The sequence below is a fragment of the Phoenix dactylifera genome, chromosome 15, assembly GCF_009389715.1.
Source record: "Phoenix dactylifera cultivar Barhee BC4 chromosome 15, palm_55x_up_171113_PBpolish2nd_filt_p, whole genome shotgun sequence".
In the NCBI taxonomy this organism is placed as follows: Eukaryota; Viridiplantae; Streptophyta; class Magnoliopsida; order Arecales; family Arecaceae; genus Phoenix; species Phoenix dactylifera.
This window is the reverse complement of record NC_052406.1, coordinates 8,220,276-8,236,722: the sequence shown is the minus strand read 5'-3', so window position 1 is coordinate 8,236,722 and position 16,447 is coordinate 8,220,276. Positions and strand designations below refer to the sequence as shown.

General features: G+C 40.2%; 2 protein-coding genes across 2 annotated transcripts; both read right to left on the bottom strand.

Moving 5' to 3' along the window:
• LOC103714861 (alanine aminotransferase 2-like) lies at positions 1–7,853 on the bottom strand. Its single transcript, XM_026807604.2, has 15 exons — positions 7,697–7,853; positions 6,436–6,486; positions 5,160–5,210; positions 4,889–4,954; positions 4,756–4,817; positions 3,035–3,113; positions 2,846–2,950; positions 2,649–2,759; positions 2,192–2,329; positions 1,739–1,813; positions 1,473–1,593; positions 1,222–1,376; positions 971–1,045; positions 515–718; positions 1–363 (listed from the first exon to the last, which is right to left on the bottom strand). The coding sequence occupies exons 1-15, from the start codon at positions 7,745–7,747 to the stop codon at positions 247–249; spliced, it is 1,461 nt and encodes a 486-aa protein (XP_026663405.2). The 5' UTR covers positions 7,748–7,853; the 3' UTR covers positions 1–246.
• A 5,757-nt stretch (positions 7,854–13,610) lies between these two features.
• Positions 13,611–16,447, bottom strand: LOC103714832 (pectinesterase-like). Its single transcript, XM_008802258.4, has 3 exons — positions 15,458–16,447; positions 15,229–15,389; positions 13,611–14,609 (listed from the first exon to the last, which is right to left on the bottom strand). The coding sequence occupies exons 1-3, from the start codon at positions 16,309–16,311 to the stop codon at positions 13,912–13,914; spliced, it is 1,713 nt and encodes a 570-aa protein (XP_008800480.2). The 5' UTR covers positions 16,312–16,447; the 3' UTR covers positions 13,611–13,911.

Here is a 16,447-nt window from a genome sequence, read left to right as displayed (position 1 = left end):
TGACATGCAAAGCAGTTTGTAGTTCATGGAAATGAAATAACCTGCATGGAAGCATCTTTCACAACCCACTGGTGACTGAAAGGAAAACAACAGTCAGTGACAACATGCACTTGCACCATCCACAGGAAGGGAGAAAAATAAGGATGGATGTTTCGCTTATTCTGATTCAACTATGTCATACAACAAACAGGGAGATGACTCGGATGATAATTCAGCCACGCAGCTCAGGTGGGTTGGAGAGAAGGCTCAGTCACAGAACTCTCCCATAAATGATTCATGGAATGCCTTGAGACGGGCGATGATGGCTGGGATCTTATCCTCCTGAGGTAGGATTGTGCATCTGAAATGCCATGTTCCCGGTACCTTTTCCCAAGTTAAACAGAAAGAGTATAGTTAGTACCACAACCCAACTGAGTACAGCTACAGAAGTCAGCTACTTGTTGATATTAGCGCATCCAATATTAGCTGATAACAAACAAGAAGATATTCATAAATTTAGTATAAACAAGTTCACCTGCCCAAAGCCGGATCCAGGAACGACGACAATTCCAGTGGCATCGAGAAGACGGCGAGCGTAGAATGCATCAGGGGCTGCATTAACTGCTTTGGCAGCTTCAATTGCCTTCTGAGGCAGGTGAAGACGGGGGAAGAGATACATTGCTCCCTCCGCCTTGTTGCATGTCACACCTACTAAGCCATTGAATGCATCCTCCAAAGCCTGTGTCCAATAGATGAAGAGGACAACAAAACCTTCATAAGCTTAAAGGAGCCCTTGTCGCACGGAAAAAGAAAAAGTGAATAACATAAATCAAAGGTTCATTTTCTAACAATGCAAGTCATCAAAAAAGGCCAGCGCATATTGCATGAATCAAACAAAAGAAGATTACTACTTTTTTCTGGACAAACAATCAGTAGATCTTTTCCAAATTCTTAGAAGAATAAACATAACCAAAGAATGGTTAAAACTAACCTTTGCACGCCTAGCTAAAGATGAAAGGATCCCATTCTTTTCTGCAGCAAAGGATTCATATGATTCATCTCCAACCTGCATGTTCGTCCAGGTCGTTTCTTTCAGTGACATACCAGCCAATAAAGGGAATGAAACTTTCACATACTCGTTCATGCGCATGGTATACTTTTGGTAGTTCCTTTGAGAATAGAGGTTTTCTAAGCTTAATCACTGAAAGATAGTAAATAAGTTGACAACAACAGGATACTCACCTTTGGTGGATTCATAACAAGGCTTGCAAGAATCTGGCCAGAGATGTTGGAACAGAGGTTTACTGATGCCACTTTGTAAATCTGTTCTCTCACATCTGCACTGAAACCAGTTACCTCCATGTAGCCTCCACGTTTTCCACATTCCCCATAGTATCCTGGTGGAAAAGACAGCAATAATTCTTGTAGCTATAAACCAAGGATATTCAGGACAAAGTTGAACACGTTTCTCAATCTAAAATGGGAACCCATACCTTTAGAAACTGACTGACATGACACTAAAGAAAGATCTTTCTCGCCATATCCCATTGACCTTGCAATCTTCTTGAAAGAGTTAAATTTCTTGTTTTCAACATAGATATTTTCTTGGTATACCTGTAGATAAATTTTGACAGTGCATTAGCAACCAGAGGCGCTGAGTTCAATAAAACTCCTGAAGTCCCGAAGCACATATTGAAAGCTGATTCTGGCTTTTGACATTGCTTTTAACTTATAGAAAGCATTAGCATACATATCTCACCTCATCTGCTAGAAGAACAAGGCCTTCTTTCTCGCAAAACTCCACTATTTCCCGCTGGTTTTCCTCTGCAAGAACCTGGAGAAATAACACTACAACAATTGAAACGAAGAAAAAAACCTGTGCAAAAAAATTATCATCACGCTACCATAGAAAAGTAGGGATAGAAGAGTTGCTCTGGTGTAACTAACATTTAGCCAAAACCATTAAGAATTCTTCTTAATACTTCAGAGGACTAAATGTTCATGCATATGTAACATAGCACCCTTCTCTTGCAAAATGGTGACCGCAAAGTATTATCAAAATTATCCTTACAACTGAGTAGGCAAAATGTCCTTTATTACCATTTCAGAAAACTAAGAAAATGTTCAGTTTTCCACTTCAAAGGTTTCAATGGTGACCCCCCTACCCAACCAAAAAAAGGGATAAAAAGTACAGAAAATATTCACTATAGACCTGTCCGGTGGGATTGCCAGGATTTATCACCACTATTGCCCTAACAGCAATGCCTTTGGATCGAGCATCTTCCAGTTGCTTCTTAACCTGGAAAATCTCCAGTCCCCATCCTGCTGCTTCATCAAGGTAATATGGGACCTGAGACAAAATAATTCTTTTGTTTAGTTCCTTTTCATACATTCAAACTTCTAAAACAAATTCTGGATCTCTCTAGCCTAAATGAACTATGCTGGAAGAACATGCTTGGTCACATAAGACAACCATAAAAAACTCAGAATCTAGTCAAATACATAAGCAATTATATGGTTAAATTATCTTTTAATAATGAAATTACAATGCAAATAAACAAGAGAAACTTTTTTGGTGAAAACTGGACTTATTGGGAAGGTGCCTGACATATCTTTATGATATAGCAAATAATATATAGTAAATTTTAATAGCTAGGTAATGAACGCACAAGAGAGCCACCATGGAGAGCAATTGAGGCAGAGTATAATGGGTACTGAGGTATGGGGCAGAGAATGCCATCTTTCTCGGACCTTATCAATAACTGCATCATCATGTGCACCTGAGAGGGGCAAAGCAAAGGATATAAGCAGGTAATTTATCTTCACTCATATTAGGAAAGAGATTATCATAAGGTCAAGTAGGTACTGCAGGGCTTGCTCCATCTGTTAGGAAAATGTCATCTGCATTGGCAGGGAAACCATCACGGGCAGTAATTCCAGCAGCAATAGCATCACGTAAGCCTTTGATTCCCTGGAACAAAAGAATGCAAAAATCCTCAAGGTCATGGGACTAAAAGGAGAATATACTTGAGTAATTTACCAAGCATGTTTCTACCTGACTATGACTATATGCACCTGTTGCCCTACCAGGAATCAAATCCAGAATCTGCCGTGCTCGTGCAATAGCATCCGAGCTGCAACAAGAAATAGAAGTTCAGCTGTGATAGCATAAGGTGTTTCTTTAAAAATGTAAAGTCATAAGTTGGCAGAAGGTCATAAATCTTGACACAAGAATGTGGAACAGTTAATAAACAAGCAGAAATGCTATCCAAAATTTGCCTTTCTTTAGTTGCCTAATATGTGTTAGGGGTATCTAACACATCATTAGACCAGACGCTCCTACACAGCAATAGTAAAAGAACTCAGAAACCAAGTTTCCTACAAACATATGTTCAAAAAAGAAAAAAAAAGACAAACATTTGGGTTCTACGAATTCATGTCATTATCGGGTTGCTTTGTCATTTAAAAGCATATCTAATTGTATGAGATCATTCTTTTACAATGTGCAGCTTAACAACCCTTCTTATGCAAGAAATTCCCCAATAAGCCTCCAAGTTAATATTCTATCAGCCATAATGGAACATTGACCACGTTTCTTTTAATGCCTCTACCTAGTCCTTTAGTCTTTTGGAGCATCTAGTTAATGAGATACTAAAGATTCTCCTTGCCACCACCATTGCTAGGATTGAGATCTTCATTATAGCTCAAACCTGGATATGATGGCATTGAGGTAGGGGTGAAAGTGGATCGGATAATATCCTTCCGGATCCGTTTTCATATCTGAATCTATCTGAATATGAATAGAAATTTGAGTATCGACTAATATCTGTATCCATATCCATCAAAAAAAAATAATATGGATATGGATAGATAACTATCCGATCCGTATTCGAATATCTGATTTCATTTGTAATCTTATTTAATTTTATATAGTATTCATGAACTTTTAAGAAAAATAAATGATCATATTAACATGCTGTTAACTTGATTTATCATTCACTTAGTAATATCTTTGATTTTGTTGTCATAAAGTTTAATTATCCAATTTATATCCATACTTTCAGTATCCGATTTGTATCCATATCCGTTGAAAATAAATATGGATATGAATTTTTTCATCCGACTAACATCCATATCCGTATTTGTATTCGTCAAACAAAACAAATATGGGTATGGATATCATAGCATCTGATCCATATCCAATCCGATTTGAGCCCTACATTGAGGAGCTTCTGTAGCTCACTGCTAGAAATTAAAAAAGACCAAATGAGGAGATGTAGGAAAAATGCAATACATATTCCACTATTGTTTAAGATCCTAATCTGGGATAAGGGATGTACTGATATGCATATAGATTAAAGACGAATATCTATATGCAATTAATCTGTAAAGGAAGGTGTTATTTGCAACAACAAAAAAAATCCATTTTTGTTATGATAATATGACCAGAAGGGAGAATTGTCCCTTGTCTTTCCAAGGAACCCAAAACCTCCACCTTCCTGCAGGGAAAATCCTTCAACTTCCATGTAAAAGAATGACGAGAGAGAAATGAAAAGGAGAAAACAGAGATCCATGGGTTAAATTATGGATAAAGAATATAATGATCCTACATAATTATTCATGCCCATGGTTAATATTTTCAGACAGTGCCATGTGGCATATCACAATATAAAATAGAGATCTCTATAATATCGCCCCTGATATTGCTTGTGAATAATATTAGTTAACAAACTTAGTTCTTGATGCCAATGTATACTGATTATGGTTCATATTTACCTGAATAAGGCATGAGTTTCACTTTTGTCCAAAATGGATGGATGGTCACATAAGGCAAGAACCTGAAATAGAACCCATATGTTTTAAAGATAGATTGAACCTCACTGTAGTTAAACTTCAATAGAATACTGACCTCCCGGAAAAATGTAACTGGCTGCTGACCAAGAGACTGGGGATTCCCGATATTGCAATAAAGTATCTGCCAGAAAAATTGGGAATTCAAAATGAAGTATTAAAGAAATTTAATGAACTAAAATATACACAATCTGAAGTGACAAGTTTCTAATACAAACATAATTTGAAAATGGAATGTTACTCTAAAGACATTACAATACATGATAAAAAGGAGAATACTACCCATTAACTAACATATAATAAAGGGAAATTGGATTCATAATACACACCTCATCAAAGGGATGCAAATCCGGCTTTGTTTGCAGCTCTTGTTGTAAGCGCTAGGAAAAAAGTAGACAATTGCATTCAGCAGAATAATTAGCTTGACTTTTTGCTATATTCAACCAACATATATCCCAAATTCTGAAAGTAGCAATGTACTATAACCATTTGCACATAAAACTTTCCAGATTAATCCAACATAAAGAAATTAAGAAGATATAAGTTGCCAAAGATTATAAACAGAATCTGATTAGTCACAAACACCAATATTCACCGTTGCATTGCCAAGGTTCCTGTACCCTTCATTCTAAAACATTCTAATGGGACAAGTTCCAGAAACAGAACATGATCTTGTATCCACTGTAAAATGTCCTTCTTGAACTACTGAAGAAGAGAATCCTAAATGATGCGGAAAATAAGACATTTAATATGGTCAGATTGCGAAAACATAAATTTCTTTGATTTTCAGTGATGGCAAGGCATTTAAAGAACAAATTACTTTCATTACAATGGCTCCACTATAAGAAGGGGTGGATATCTGTATATCAGAATCCAAAAAGATTTAAAAGGAATGTTATGCAGTTATATTCCTGATGAGCAACAATGAAACTAGTTGCATAGTATGTATAAATAGTTAGACAGGACATGAGAGTAAAATTAGTGTAGTAGTGTTAGAATTGGTAGGAGTAGAAAATTAGAAGTGATAAATGCTAGCTGAAAGTCATACCAACGGAGCATAAAATCAGAAAATAGTTTTAAATGGTTCGGCCATACAACATACCCAGTGCTGGGAGTATCTCAATTTCTAATTGAAAGTAAAAAAAAAAAAAGGAGAGCGAAAAAGGCGGAGGGCGAGACCAAATAAGACATAAATAATGGTAAGAATTGTCCCTAAACAATGAAGAAGTTGACTGGAAATTCAGTTTGCAATGCATCTTGATGTAGTCAAAGAGACTTGCCAAAATAGATGCTCAAAAAGAATCTGTAGTAAAGGGAAAATCTACTGTGTTTAGATTTGCAGCTAAAAAATAATTTGAATCTTCCGTACCAAAGATTAATTTAAATCTTCATCCATGGCTACGTGACAGCCATTAAATTAATAAATAAGAAGAAAGTTCTATCTTCAGAAGCTCAGAACATTTTTGAACCATACAACTGAGCCAGTATATATTTCTGGTCCAATATCATGCATAATGATTATTTCTTATTACACATATACACCACAATATCCAATAAATGAATAGAAAAGAATATGGAATTTGTATTGCTAGAAACTCTAAGTACCTGGGCATGGCTGACAATCTCTCCACGGACGGCATACTCACATTTTAAAACCTGAATGAATAAGTGCATAAGCGTATAATAAAGCAAAAGAAAACAGTAAGAAGGCATACGCCATCACTCTCTCTCTCTCTCTCTCTCTCTCTCGTTAAAAAGTGGCAATATGAGATAAATAACCAGATAACCATAACTAATACATTATAGATAGCAGATAACAGAAAAGAAAAAAAGTGACAAGAACTATATATTGTAAGTAAGAGAACATAAATATAACAAAACAGAAATCAGATAAGTAAGAGAAACGGCAATCTAACAAAACATTATGGATTTTTAATAAATCAAAACTCTGGTAAGAAATCGCAAGATTTCTTTTGTGTATCAGCGAAACAAAACGGAAAAAACCTGAGAAAACGCAAAGAAATTAAAATGAACCACAACCAAAATAATCACGGCAAATATTGACAAATATCATAAAGCTGACCGCATAACAGAAGCGGTCCAAAAATAGGTCACAAATTGACTGTTGAAGTACAGAAATAACTGATTGCCCAGACAAGCCAAAATGACTAGAAAAAGGACAAAGCCACTCATTAAAAGGGGAGTTTCTTTTTGTTGAAACTAATACAGAAAATGGCAGCTTCTGCAACAAACTAATCCAAGCACATGGTGACTGGTGAGGAACATTAATTTCAAGAAAGAGGGAATCAAAGCTAGGTTGGAAACCACATTAACTGACGAACAGAAAAAGTTACCAATAAAAAAACACTCATGAAACAAACTGATGGATCATAGAAAACAGAAAGAAATCGGATGCAGTAACAAAAAAGAAAAATAAAGATGCCAATCGAAGTAAAAAAGGAGGCCTAAAAAAAATTGTTAAAATTGAAGCCAGATTCAGAAGCACAGGACGAGGAGGAAGTCATGTAAGCATAAAACCCAAAGTCGCTCATACGAAAGATTCATCATCGGTTCCATTAATCCAATCCTCCTATAGCCGATAAAAAGGAAAGAAAAATCATAACAGAAGAATACCAAATTCGAACACAAACAAACGATCAAAATCGAATCTTTAGCAATCAAATCAGCGAAAAAAAAGGGTAAAGATAAGCCACCTTTGAGCGGTGGATCCAAAATAACGTAGAAAAGAAACGCCCATTAGACCAACCCAGAACAAAGTTCAGACCACGATACGCGAAATCATCGAGAAAAGAAAACTACGAGACCAAGAAGGCATCTTGGAGGATCGAACCAGAAAAAATCGCACCTTTGGATTGATAGAAGCGAAAGTAACCGGAGGAGATTGAGTGGAGCCCATGGCCGATGCCGCTGCGGCAGCAGAAGGGAAGATTTGTTGATAAGAGTGACGGGGACCGGAGCCAACACAAGCTTCTTCGCTCTTTCCGTGGCGAATCGTCCCATGGTGATTTGAGGCGGCTCTTAAAGACGAGCCATCGCAACAAAATTCAAAAAAGATTATTTAAAAAAAAATGTCTCTCTCGAGTCTGGAGCCAAACCAACTTGGGGAGCCCACTGACTTGGTGAAAAGGAAAAAATCCAATCCAATAGGTCCAAATGCAATGGATTATAAGTTACCCCGACCTAATCCAATTTTTTTTGCTCAGATTCTAATGTTAAACTCAAATCCAATCCAATAGAAGACCGAATTAGATTATATCAAATCCATTACTAAAAGTTCTGGCCCAATGAATCATTCGAATCGAATCAGATCCATGTATAATCCGATACCAACCCAAAAAAATTCGGATCCAGATTGAGTCCGATTCGGATCCGGATCGGATCCTAATGGATTTGAAAGAGTATAACTATGTCTGTGAAGCAGAAAACAGCCTCAATAACTTTCCTTTTAGATATTGAAAGATAAAAAACTACGAATCGGATAAAGTTAACTGGCTGCAAAAATAACATGCAGTGCTCATCAAATCAGATTATCTAGAGAACAACCCATATCTTCATACTCAAGCCTTTTTGAGGCCCAATTGTTTCTTTGTTGCTACAAATGCTCATTATTATTTAATAAACCTTCAAAACCAAGCAATGAAATTGCATGAATCATTCTATGTTTTGAATTGGAGCTATAAACTCAAGATGAAAATACTACTCACATACAGGACATGCATATTAGTTATAAGGCATAACTTAGAGAACAACACGGGTTCGGGCTTTTACGGGCCCAAATGGTTTATCGGGTTCAGTTCATATCAGGTCAGGTCGTAGCGTTAGAAACCCAAAATTGCCCAAAATTCAAACGAGTCGAGTCGGGTTTTAATTCAGTAAATCCATACCCTAGCCGAAATATGGAATAGGTCCAATTTTAGAATCAGATTGGCCCCATGGGTTCTCCAAAATAGGTTAGATCGGGTCTAAGCAGGTTAGGTCGGGTCGTGTCACAGGTCAATCTGACCCCTTTGTAGTCTTAGTAACGGGTGGTCAAGAAAAAAAAACTGGGTGGCAATTGGCGTGCAACATTTGATAACAAAGCACAAACCACAATCTTTGTCTCTTTTTTTTTAGTTTCAATGATGTGCTAAGAAACGCATTAAGAGTTTGCCTTTACCGAGTGATATACCTATTCGCATGCTGGATGGCCTGACTGGCCTATCTAAGCCTGCTACATTCCGTACAAGTTTAGACCTAGACTTTAAGCCTAGCAGATCGGGCTGGGTTTAAAATTTGAGCTTGCACAAACTTGAAGCTAGGTTTAGGTTTATGAAAAGTATTATTTAAGTTCTTTGGGCCTACCTAAGTACTCAAGATCTAGTCAACCTAAGTACCCGAGATTTAGCCAATTTGGGACTAAACACACGCCTACATAAGTCCTCACATACTCCCTTTATTTAAGCTCTGGCATCCGCAGTAGGCTAAGGATCCAAATGCATTCAAATTTAATCAAAAGCACCACGATCGACCATGATTAACTCTAATGGGCCTGTGTTGCAATATCTCCTAATCCACATAGGCCATGGATCAAGTCCATTCTGATACTGTTTGTAATAAACGAGGACCTTATTCAAAAAAACTAAACAGAAATGCATTATTTGGGTTATTTGGTTAAGTGCCTAAGATCTACCCTATGCATAGCGGCTATAAAACTAAACACACGCTCGCACGGGTTCTTATAGATGTTGTGTCGCTCGGTCACTATGCCATGACATTCTTGAAATCAAGATAAAGATCAAGGAGGATAGCAAGCTCCATAGGACTGTGTAGTGATCCAATGCTTCCCAATCGTACATCTACTCCAAAAGGCCAAGGGGTTCTCCACCACCACCCCTCACCCTTCGAACCTTACCAATGCCATGATTTATTTGCTACAGTCCCTCAACCTCTGCCTTTGATGGGTACTCTACCTTCAGTCACAGTCATCGATGTGGGATCGAAGTCAATCGATATACAGCTTACTTTTATATAAATGTAACAATCTAGAACTTCATCTAAAATGGCTATATAAGTATCCAAGATCTACCTAGCGAATAATTAATGCGGGACTAAATATACGTCCGCACGAATTCTCACAATAAAGCCCAAGGTCCAGCCCGAAGTCTGTAGCTCCTGAGCTCCAGTTTAGAAAGTAGGCTCAAAGATCGGGTCAGACCCGGCTTGAGCTTTGTTTGTTCTTAGGCCCAAGGCTTCAACCCGGCCCGACCTGCCAGATGAGTAGGTCAAATGGTGAGCAAGGAGACGGGACACAAATATCGGGGAGGAGTTAATTAGTTGGGTTTTCCACCTCAGAGAACATTCAACCGTTAAATCCGTGGGAGCTTCGCCCATCGTTTTTTCGGCTACCGCATCGTCCAGTCCGCCTGAATTTGTTGAAAACGGTGCAAATTTTTGTTAGATGACAACTGGACTTTTTTGAAAAAAACTAAAATATGACATGTGGGATACATGCATATCATAGTGGAGATGTACGAAGTGGAAGCATGACGCACCGCTCAACCCTCGCTCTCAACAACAGAAACGATAGACAGAAAGAAGGGCAGAAAACTTAACAACTAGACTTGCGTGTCTAGACTCTGAAACTTAAACCATGATATATGGTAAATACATAATCGATATCTAAATAGCAATGATCACCTAGCCATTAACCTATTATATTCATCATAATATGCTGAAAATAATGTTTTTCACTGTCTATCTAATTCATTAGTTTCATAAGCTGTTCCTGTTCATGGGCTACTGTGGCTTTGATTTCTTGCTAAAGTGTAATCCAGTGTCCTGAATCGGGTTGTGCTGCAAATGTAGATGCCTACCTTTTGGTTTGACGTAAAGAGATCTCTTTAATCGACGCTGCATTGGATAAGTTCGTTGATTTAAATAAAACAGAATAGTATACTGGTTATGGTGAATGTAAGAAGTAAAAATCTTAACAAGTCTGTAATCATGTAATAAGATTGCAATAAAAAACCGACATAAATCCGGGGATTATGCCAATATTTTTTGCTTAAACTGGTAGTTTGGCTGTGGAAGAAATATTCAACTTTGTTTTTATCTTTAGATTAATGATTTGGTAGCTCTTCAGTGGAACCATGCACCTGTACTTTCTATAGTTGCAATGTCTCTGTTGTCAACCGCAATGCTCATATACTCCAAGGAAAATTCAGTGGGCTTGCTCGTTTCATTTAACATTTTCAACGGCCCTCCTCTGCTTCCGATTAGATGAAATTATGATATGGACAACAAATATATACATATTGTTGCCGCCAAATCCAAGCTAAGGTAGGAGAGCAGCTCAAATGACTCTGAGGCCGACTCGAAATGAGTTGTGCAAGCTGGTTAAGTTGTGGAGGATGGCTCTCCTCCAAAGATGGCCTACAAAAAAAACTCGCTTGTCGGAGAGCTTCCAATGAGAAATCCTCCAATTTCTAAGGCAAAATAACGAAGTAACATCGTAGGAGGGAGAAAATTTCAACAGTGTAATATCTATGCGTAATATAACATACGCTCTTCAAGTGTGAAATGGCTTTGAGTTCTCCACTATTTAACTTGACCAGCTTCTAACTACCATGGAAAGCATAACATAGCAATTTTGATGAAGTGGACTAAATAGATGATAAATAAGGTCGGTGAACTTAAAGTCTTCCGAGTTGCCATTTATATAGGAAAGACAACTTTGTCGTTACTTGGTCTGACGTGGCATGCAATGATGGCCAGGTAACAGTAGATAGTACGGCCGAGGAGTGGGAGCCAGTTCGCGTGGATGGTGGGCAGTGCTGGTGGGGCACAGGTCGTGGCGCTGTTACGACTAAGGGCTACCAGAATTGTCGGTTGTTGGGACCGTTAGTTCTTGTGGACACGTGTTGATTGTTCTCTTCAATTGATGGCTTTTTGGTTGATCGGCTCCTCGGTCGGGGCCGAGATAGCTCACTTCGACAGGTCAGCTGGGGTCGAAGTTGTTCTCCTCGGCTTACTTCTTGAGTAAAAGATATAGGTCTGGACCGAGGTCGAGATATTCAATATTTTTTCCAACACACACACACACACACACACATATATATATATACACACACACACACACATACACACATACACACATATATACACATACACACACATACATAATATATTATATATATTTTTTATATAATATATGTGTGTGTCCTTTCGATAAGAAAAGGACAATTGTTGTTGATTACATAAGGAAGAAAGCGACAACAACTTGAATTTTGCAGGAGACTTTTTCAACCGGCAATGGTTTGACTTAATCATCATAAGATCGTCAAGGCAGGTTTAGCAGTAGGTGTCCAATGAATTTGACCCTGTAAAGCTAGCACGACTTAAGTTGGGCTAGAATTGGGCAAACCCTGGCCAGGCTACGTGACCGTCCAAACTAGGAACTTAAGCCTAAAATGCCTTTCCAAATCAAGGTCCTGGCCCGAACCCACTTGGCCCGACCTGATTTGGTCCAAAAGGCTAGGCCGAATGGCTAGAATTGGAGTAATATTCTGATTAAAATAATTCGAAATCAAACCTATACTTAAAAGATTTGGAATTTCTCAACCGCACCTGGCCAACTGGCAAATTTATTTTGCACACCGCTAATAACCAGCTTACTTTGCGCTGCATGCAGCACAACGGCAAGAAGAAAAAGATCTCAAATATTATAATACAACTATTTGGAGAACAGCTCCGAACTATTTCTTAAAAAAAAAAAACAATATTTTTATTTATCACTTATCAACGACTCCATTACCTTGGTCTCACAAATTACTTCACCAATTTCTAGTGAGATTTATTACTTACGCTGTGCCATTCTCTTCTCTAGAGTGCGACACTGCGACCTTCTAAAAAAAGCGTGCAACTTTGCGACAAAACGTGTGACTCTACCACGGGCCCGGATATGTTACCGAGGATCCTAGTCATCCAAGTTACGTGAATAGAGAGGTGCCCTAGTAGTGGTAATTGCATCCCTAGCTCCTGTTCTTATGGTCGGGGAATGAGTTACAAGCTAAAAGTCTTGGATACTTCAAAATATTTCGATCTTTGTAATCTACCTTTGGTTTCCTCGCTACAATAAAAATCCTATTTGCCGATTCTATATTACCGATGCTAGATAGAAACGTTGGCAATTTTTTTTCTGCAATAAAGAATGCCGACATTTTTAAAAAGTGTCGAAAAAAAATAGATTCTATCGACGCTTTGTGTAGCGTCGCCGTACGCCACCCATTATCGGCGCTAATAAGTGTCGGCGTAAGCCAAAAATCAGATGATGCTTATAAGCGTCGTCGGATTCCATTCCTTCCCAAAACAAAACCTAACCCCCTTCCTCCACAGCCTTAAATTTCTAACCCACGTCGACCAACCCCCTCCCTCCTCAGCCCTTTTCACTGATCTCAGCCCTTCTCCTCCGCCGACTGACTCCAAATCGCTCTCCTCTACCGCATCTCCTTCTCCTTCTCCCCCTCTCCGTGGCCAACTTTCTCCTCTCATTCTCCTCCTCCTCTTAAACTTCTTATTCTGCATTCACACAATGTTTGAATTTTGGAGCCGGCAAGGACAAGGATCGGGATCTTCTTCTCTTGCTTCGACCTTAAATTTTAATTTTTTTTGATTTTTTTTGTTTTTATAATCGGATTGTTTAGAAATTTTGTTCTAGTTTCCCTCGTTTCATGATTTTATAGTCGCTAATTGCCGAAGGTAATATCATTGGTAATTCCCAATGCTTGAAAGCGCCAGAAAGTTTTTAATCCATGCTTATAAGCGTCAATAAAAACCTTAAAATGTGCCGCTAATGCTCCTTGTAGTGCCTGCACCCATCTAACAAGCTCGCGAACGTGAATCTCACTGTTTGAAGATAACAAATCTCACTGTTTGAAGCAAGACAGAACCATCTCAATAAAGACGAGAAGTCGAGTTGTTTCTCCTCCATCGCGCCAACCCCACCATATATACGTATGCCACCTTCACTTGCTCATGCTACATCTGAAGACAAGCAGCTCACATTTTCCAGTGAGAGATCGATCAGCGATAATATAGACCCATAACAGAAGGAACTCCTCTGTCGGGAATCCATCTCTCGCCCTCGAGGAAGTTGGCGACCGTGAAATTCTCGGCCATCCTCCGGTCGATGACATGGAATCCCGGCCACTTGATGCGGTCGGTGACGTTGGAGCCCTCGCCCTTGTTGTTGTACTCAGCGTAGTAGAGGGTCTTGAGGCCGAACTCCTGGTCCCAGGGCAAGTAGCCTGCCGGGTGGATGAAGCTACTGATCTGGTTCTCGATGAAGATGGTCCTGGAGTACTCCTTCCAGGGGCGGCCGAGGTAGTTCTCGACCTTGTCCTCGACCTCGTGGAGGCTCCTGTCAGCCCTGATATTGCAGTGCTGGATGACGAAGCCGGTGTTCTCGTGGCTGTAGCCGCGGCCGTGGGCGGTCACGATGTTCTTCTGCTTATCGAGGGGGCGGCGGAGGAGGAAGAGGCAGTTCTGGAAGACGGCGGAGGCGTCGCCGAAGACGAAGTCGATGGTGCCGGTGATGACGCAGCGACGGTAGAACTGGAGGTGGGACTGCGCGTAGAGGGTGTCCTGGTACCCCTCCATCCGGCAGTTGATGAAGATGGACCGGTCGGATTGCACCCGGAGGGCCACCGCCTGGTGCTTTTCCGGGCCGGCCGTGTTGCGGAACCCCATGTCGACGGCCATGAACCCCTCTCCAGAAGCAACTGCCAAATTGTAACGTGTTACTAACTAGGTTTTGAGGGAAAGATCTCTATCATTTCTATCATTTATATATAAGAAGAGCTAAGCTCAGAGGTGCGATCTCATTGCATGCTTTCGAGGCCGATTCCACTTTTATTTGTTGCGGTTTGTTTCGGTATCCGGGATTTTTTTTTTTGACGGTTTATAAAATATATTTGAAGTGCTATGATTGATCTGACCAGCCCGGTGGTACCTTATTATTATAAGTAGTATTCTTTTGCAAATAGATGGAAAACCAGAACCAAGTCTATCCTTTGCCTACTGCGATGAAAATAGATGGATTTAATAAGTTTGAAAAAATAACCGTAATGTTTAATTTTCATCTTGTATGCAAAATATGGTGGTCGATCCATTTATCCATATACAAACATTTTTTTCGAAAAAAAAGAAAAAATTCCCATGAATTTTTATTTTTTTGAGAAGAAAGATCGCCATTCTCAATTTTTTTTGGCTACTGTTTGTAAAGTAATTTTCTTTGTGAATATTTTTGATTGATGTCTATAGTCATCCTTAGCTTTGAATTTGATTGACGATTTACAACACCAACAACAACAAGAACAAAAAAGAAACTAATTGACCTACCAAATGTGGCGGTGTGCGAAGTCTTTGTGCCGTCTACGAAGTTCTTGTTTCCGGTTACGATGGTCTTCTTGGGTCCATCACCGTACATCGTGATGCCGACATACCTGCTTGTCAAATTCACTGCCTCGTTGTAGATCCCCTCCTTGACGTAGATCACATACCTATTTTTATGAAACAGATTAACATTCACATTAACTTAACCGTTGGAATGAGCAGAAAGAAGACTTACCTTCCATCATATTTGAGTGGTACTTTATCGATCGCTTCATTGATGGTGCGGAAATCCCCGCTTCCATCCTTTGCCACCGTTACATTGGGCCGGAGCTTGACGTTGAGGTACTCCCTGAGCAACCTGCGATCCCCTTCAGAAACCCACGAGGGGTAGCCTCGCTTCATGACAGGCTTCTCATCCACCGACAGGAGGCGGCGACTGGATCCCGGGATGTTGAGCATCGTCAGGAAGTCGGACACCTGCCCGATCATGGCGAGCGCATTGCTCGTCAGCTCCTTGGAAGTCTTCATCGCACTCCTCATCTTGTTCTTGAGCTCCCCCTCTGGGAAACCATCGACGCATGTCTCCTGGTAGAAGAAGACGGCGCTCAGCCAGTTCTTCAGGCTGAGGGCCTGCTCCGGGAGGTCCTCGAGGCCGGTGTCGATGATTTTGCTCAGCGTCTTCTTGAGATCCTCCTTGGAGTCCTGGTACATCTCCCAGCAATCGTCTATCGCATCCTGGACCCGGCTGTTGTTAGTTTTGAAGACTCTGGATTGGGAGAAGGACTTGCTGATCTCGTCGATCACTGCCACGACGGAGGCCTTGAGGACATCCTTGGGGTTGGATGTGCTGCCGTTCACGATCTTGGTAAGGCTCGTCTCGCAGGTCTCCTTGTAGTCGGTGGTCGCGCACAGCATCTTCACCGACTTGGTGGTGGATCGTATTGTCCCGGTGTTTGCAGCGGGTTTGTCGTCAGCCTGGTACATGGTGGTGGCCACCGTACCGACCACCAAGAGGAGAAGGAGGGTGGCGGAGGAGCTGGCGATCACCATCTTCCTCCGCCGCCTCTGTTCCAGGTCGGAAGCCATCATTTTTACCAGGGAAGCAGGAGAAGGATATGGACAACTGGGGCTGAAGGGATTGGCTGCTCCTCCTCCTTCCCTCTGCCTTGAGGAGAGAGAGAAACAGAGCAAGAAGGGGAGAATGTGCGGGCTTTTACCCCCCTTC

Coding starts and splice junctions, on each gene's coding strand:
- LOC103714861 (XM_026807604.2), bottom strand. CDS start 7,747: ATGGGCTCCACTCAATCTCCTCCGGTTACTTTCGCTTCTATCAATCCA. Junction 5,211..6,435: donor AGATTGTCAGCCATGCCCAG/GTACTTAGAGTT, acceptor CTTTTTTCCTAG/CGCTTACAACAAGAGCTGCA. Junction 4,818..4,888: donor CAGTTACATTTTTCCGGGAG/GTCAGTATTCTA, acceptor GTTCTATTTCAG/GTTCTTGCCTTATGTGACCA.
- LOC103714832 (XM_008802258.4), bottom strand. CDS start 16,311: ATGATGGCTTCCGACCTGGAACAGAGGCGGCGGAGGAAGATGGTGATC. Junction 15,390..15,457: donor CCACTCAAATATGATGGAAG/GTAAGTCTTCTT, acceptor TCATAAAAATAG/GTATGTGATCTACGTCAAGG. Junction 14,610..15,228: donor TTCGCACACCGCCACATTTG/GTAGGTCAATTA, acceptor ACAATTTGGCAG/TTGCTTCTGGAGAGGGGTTC.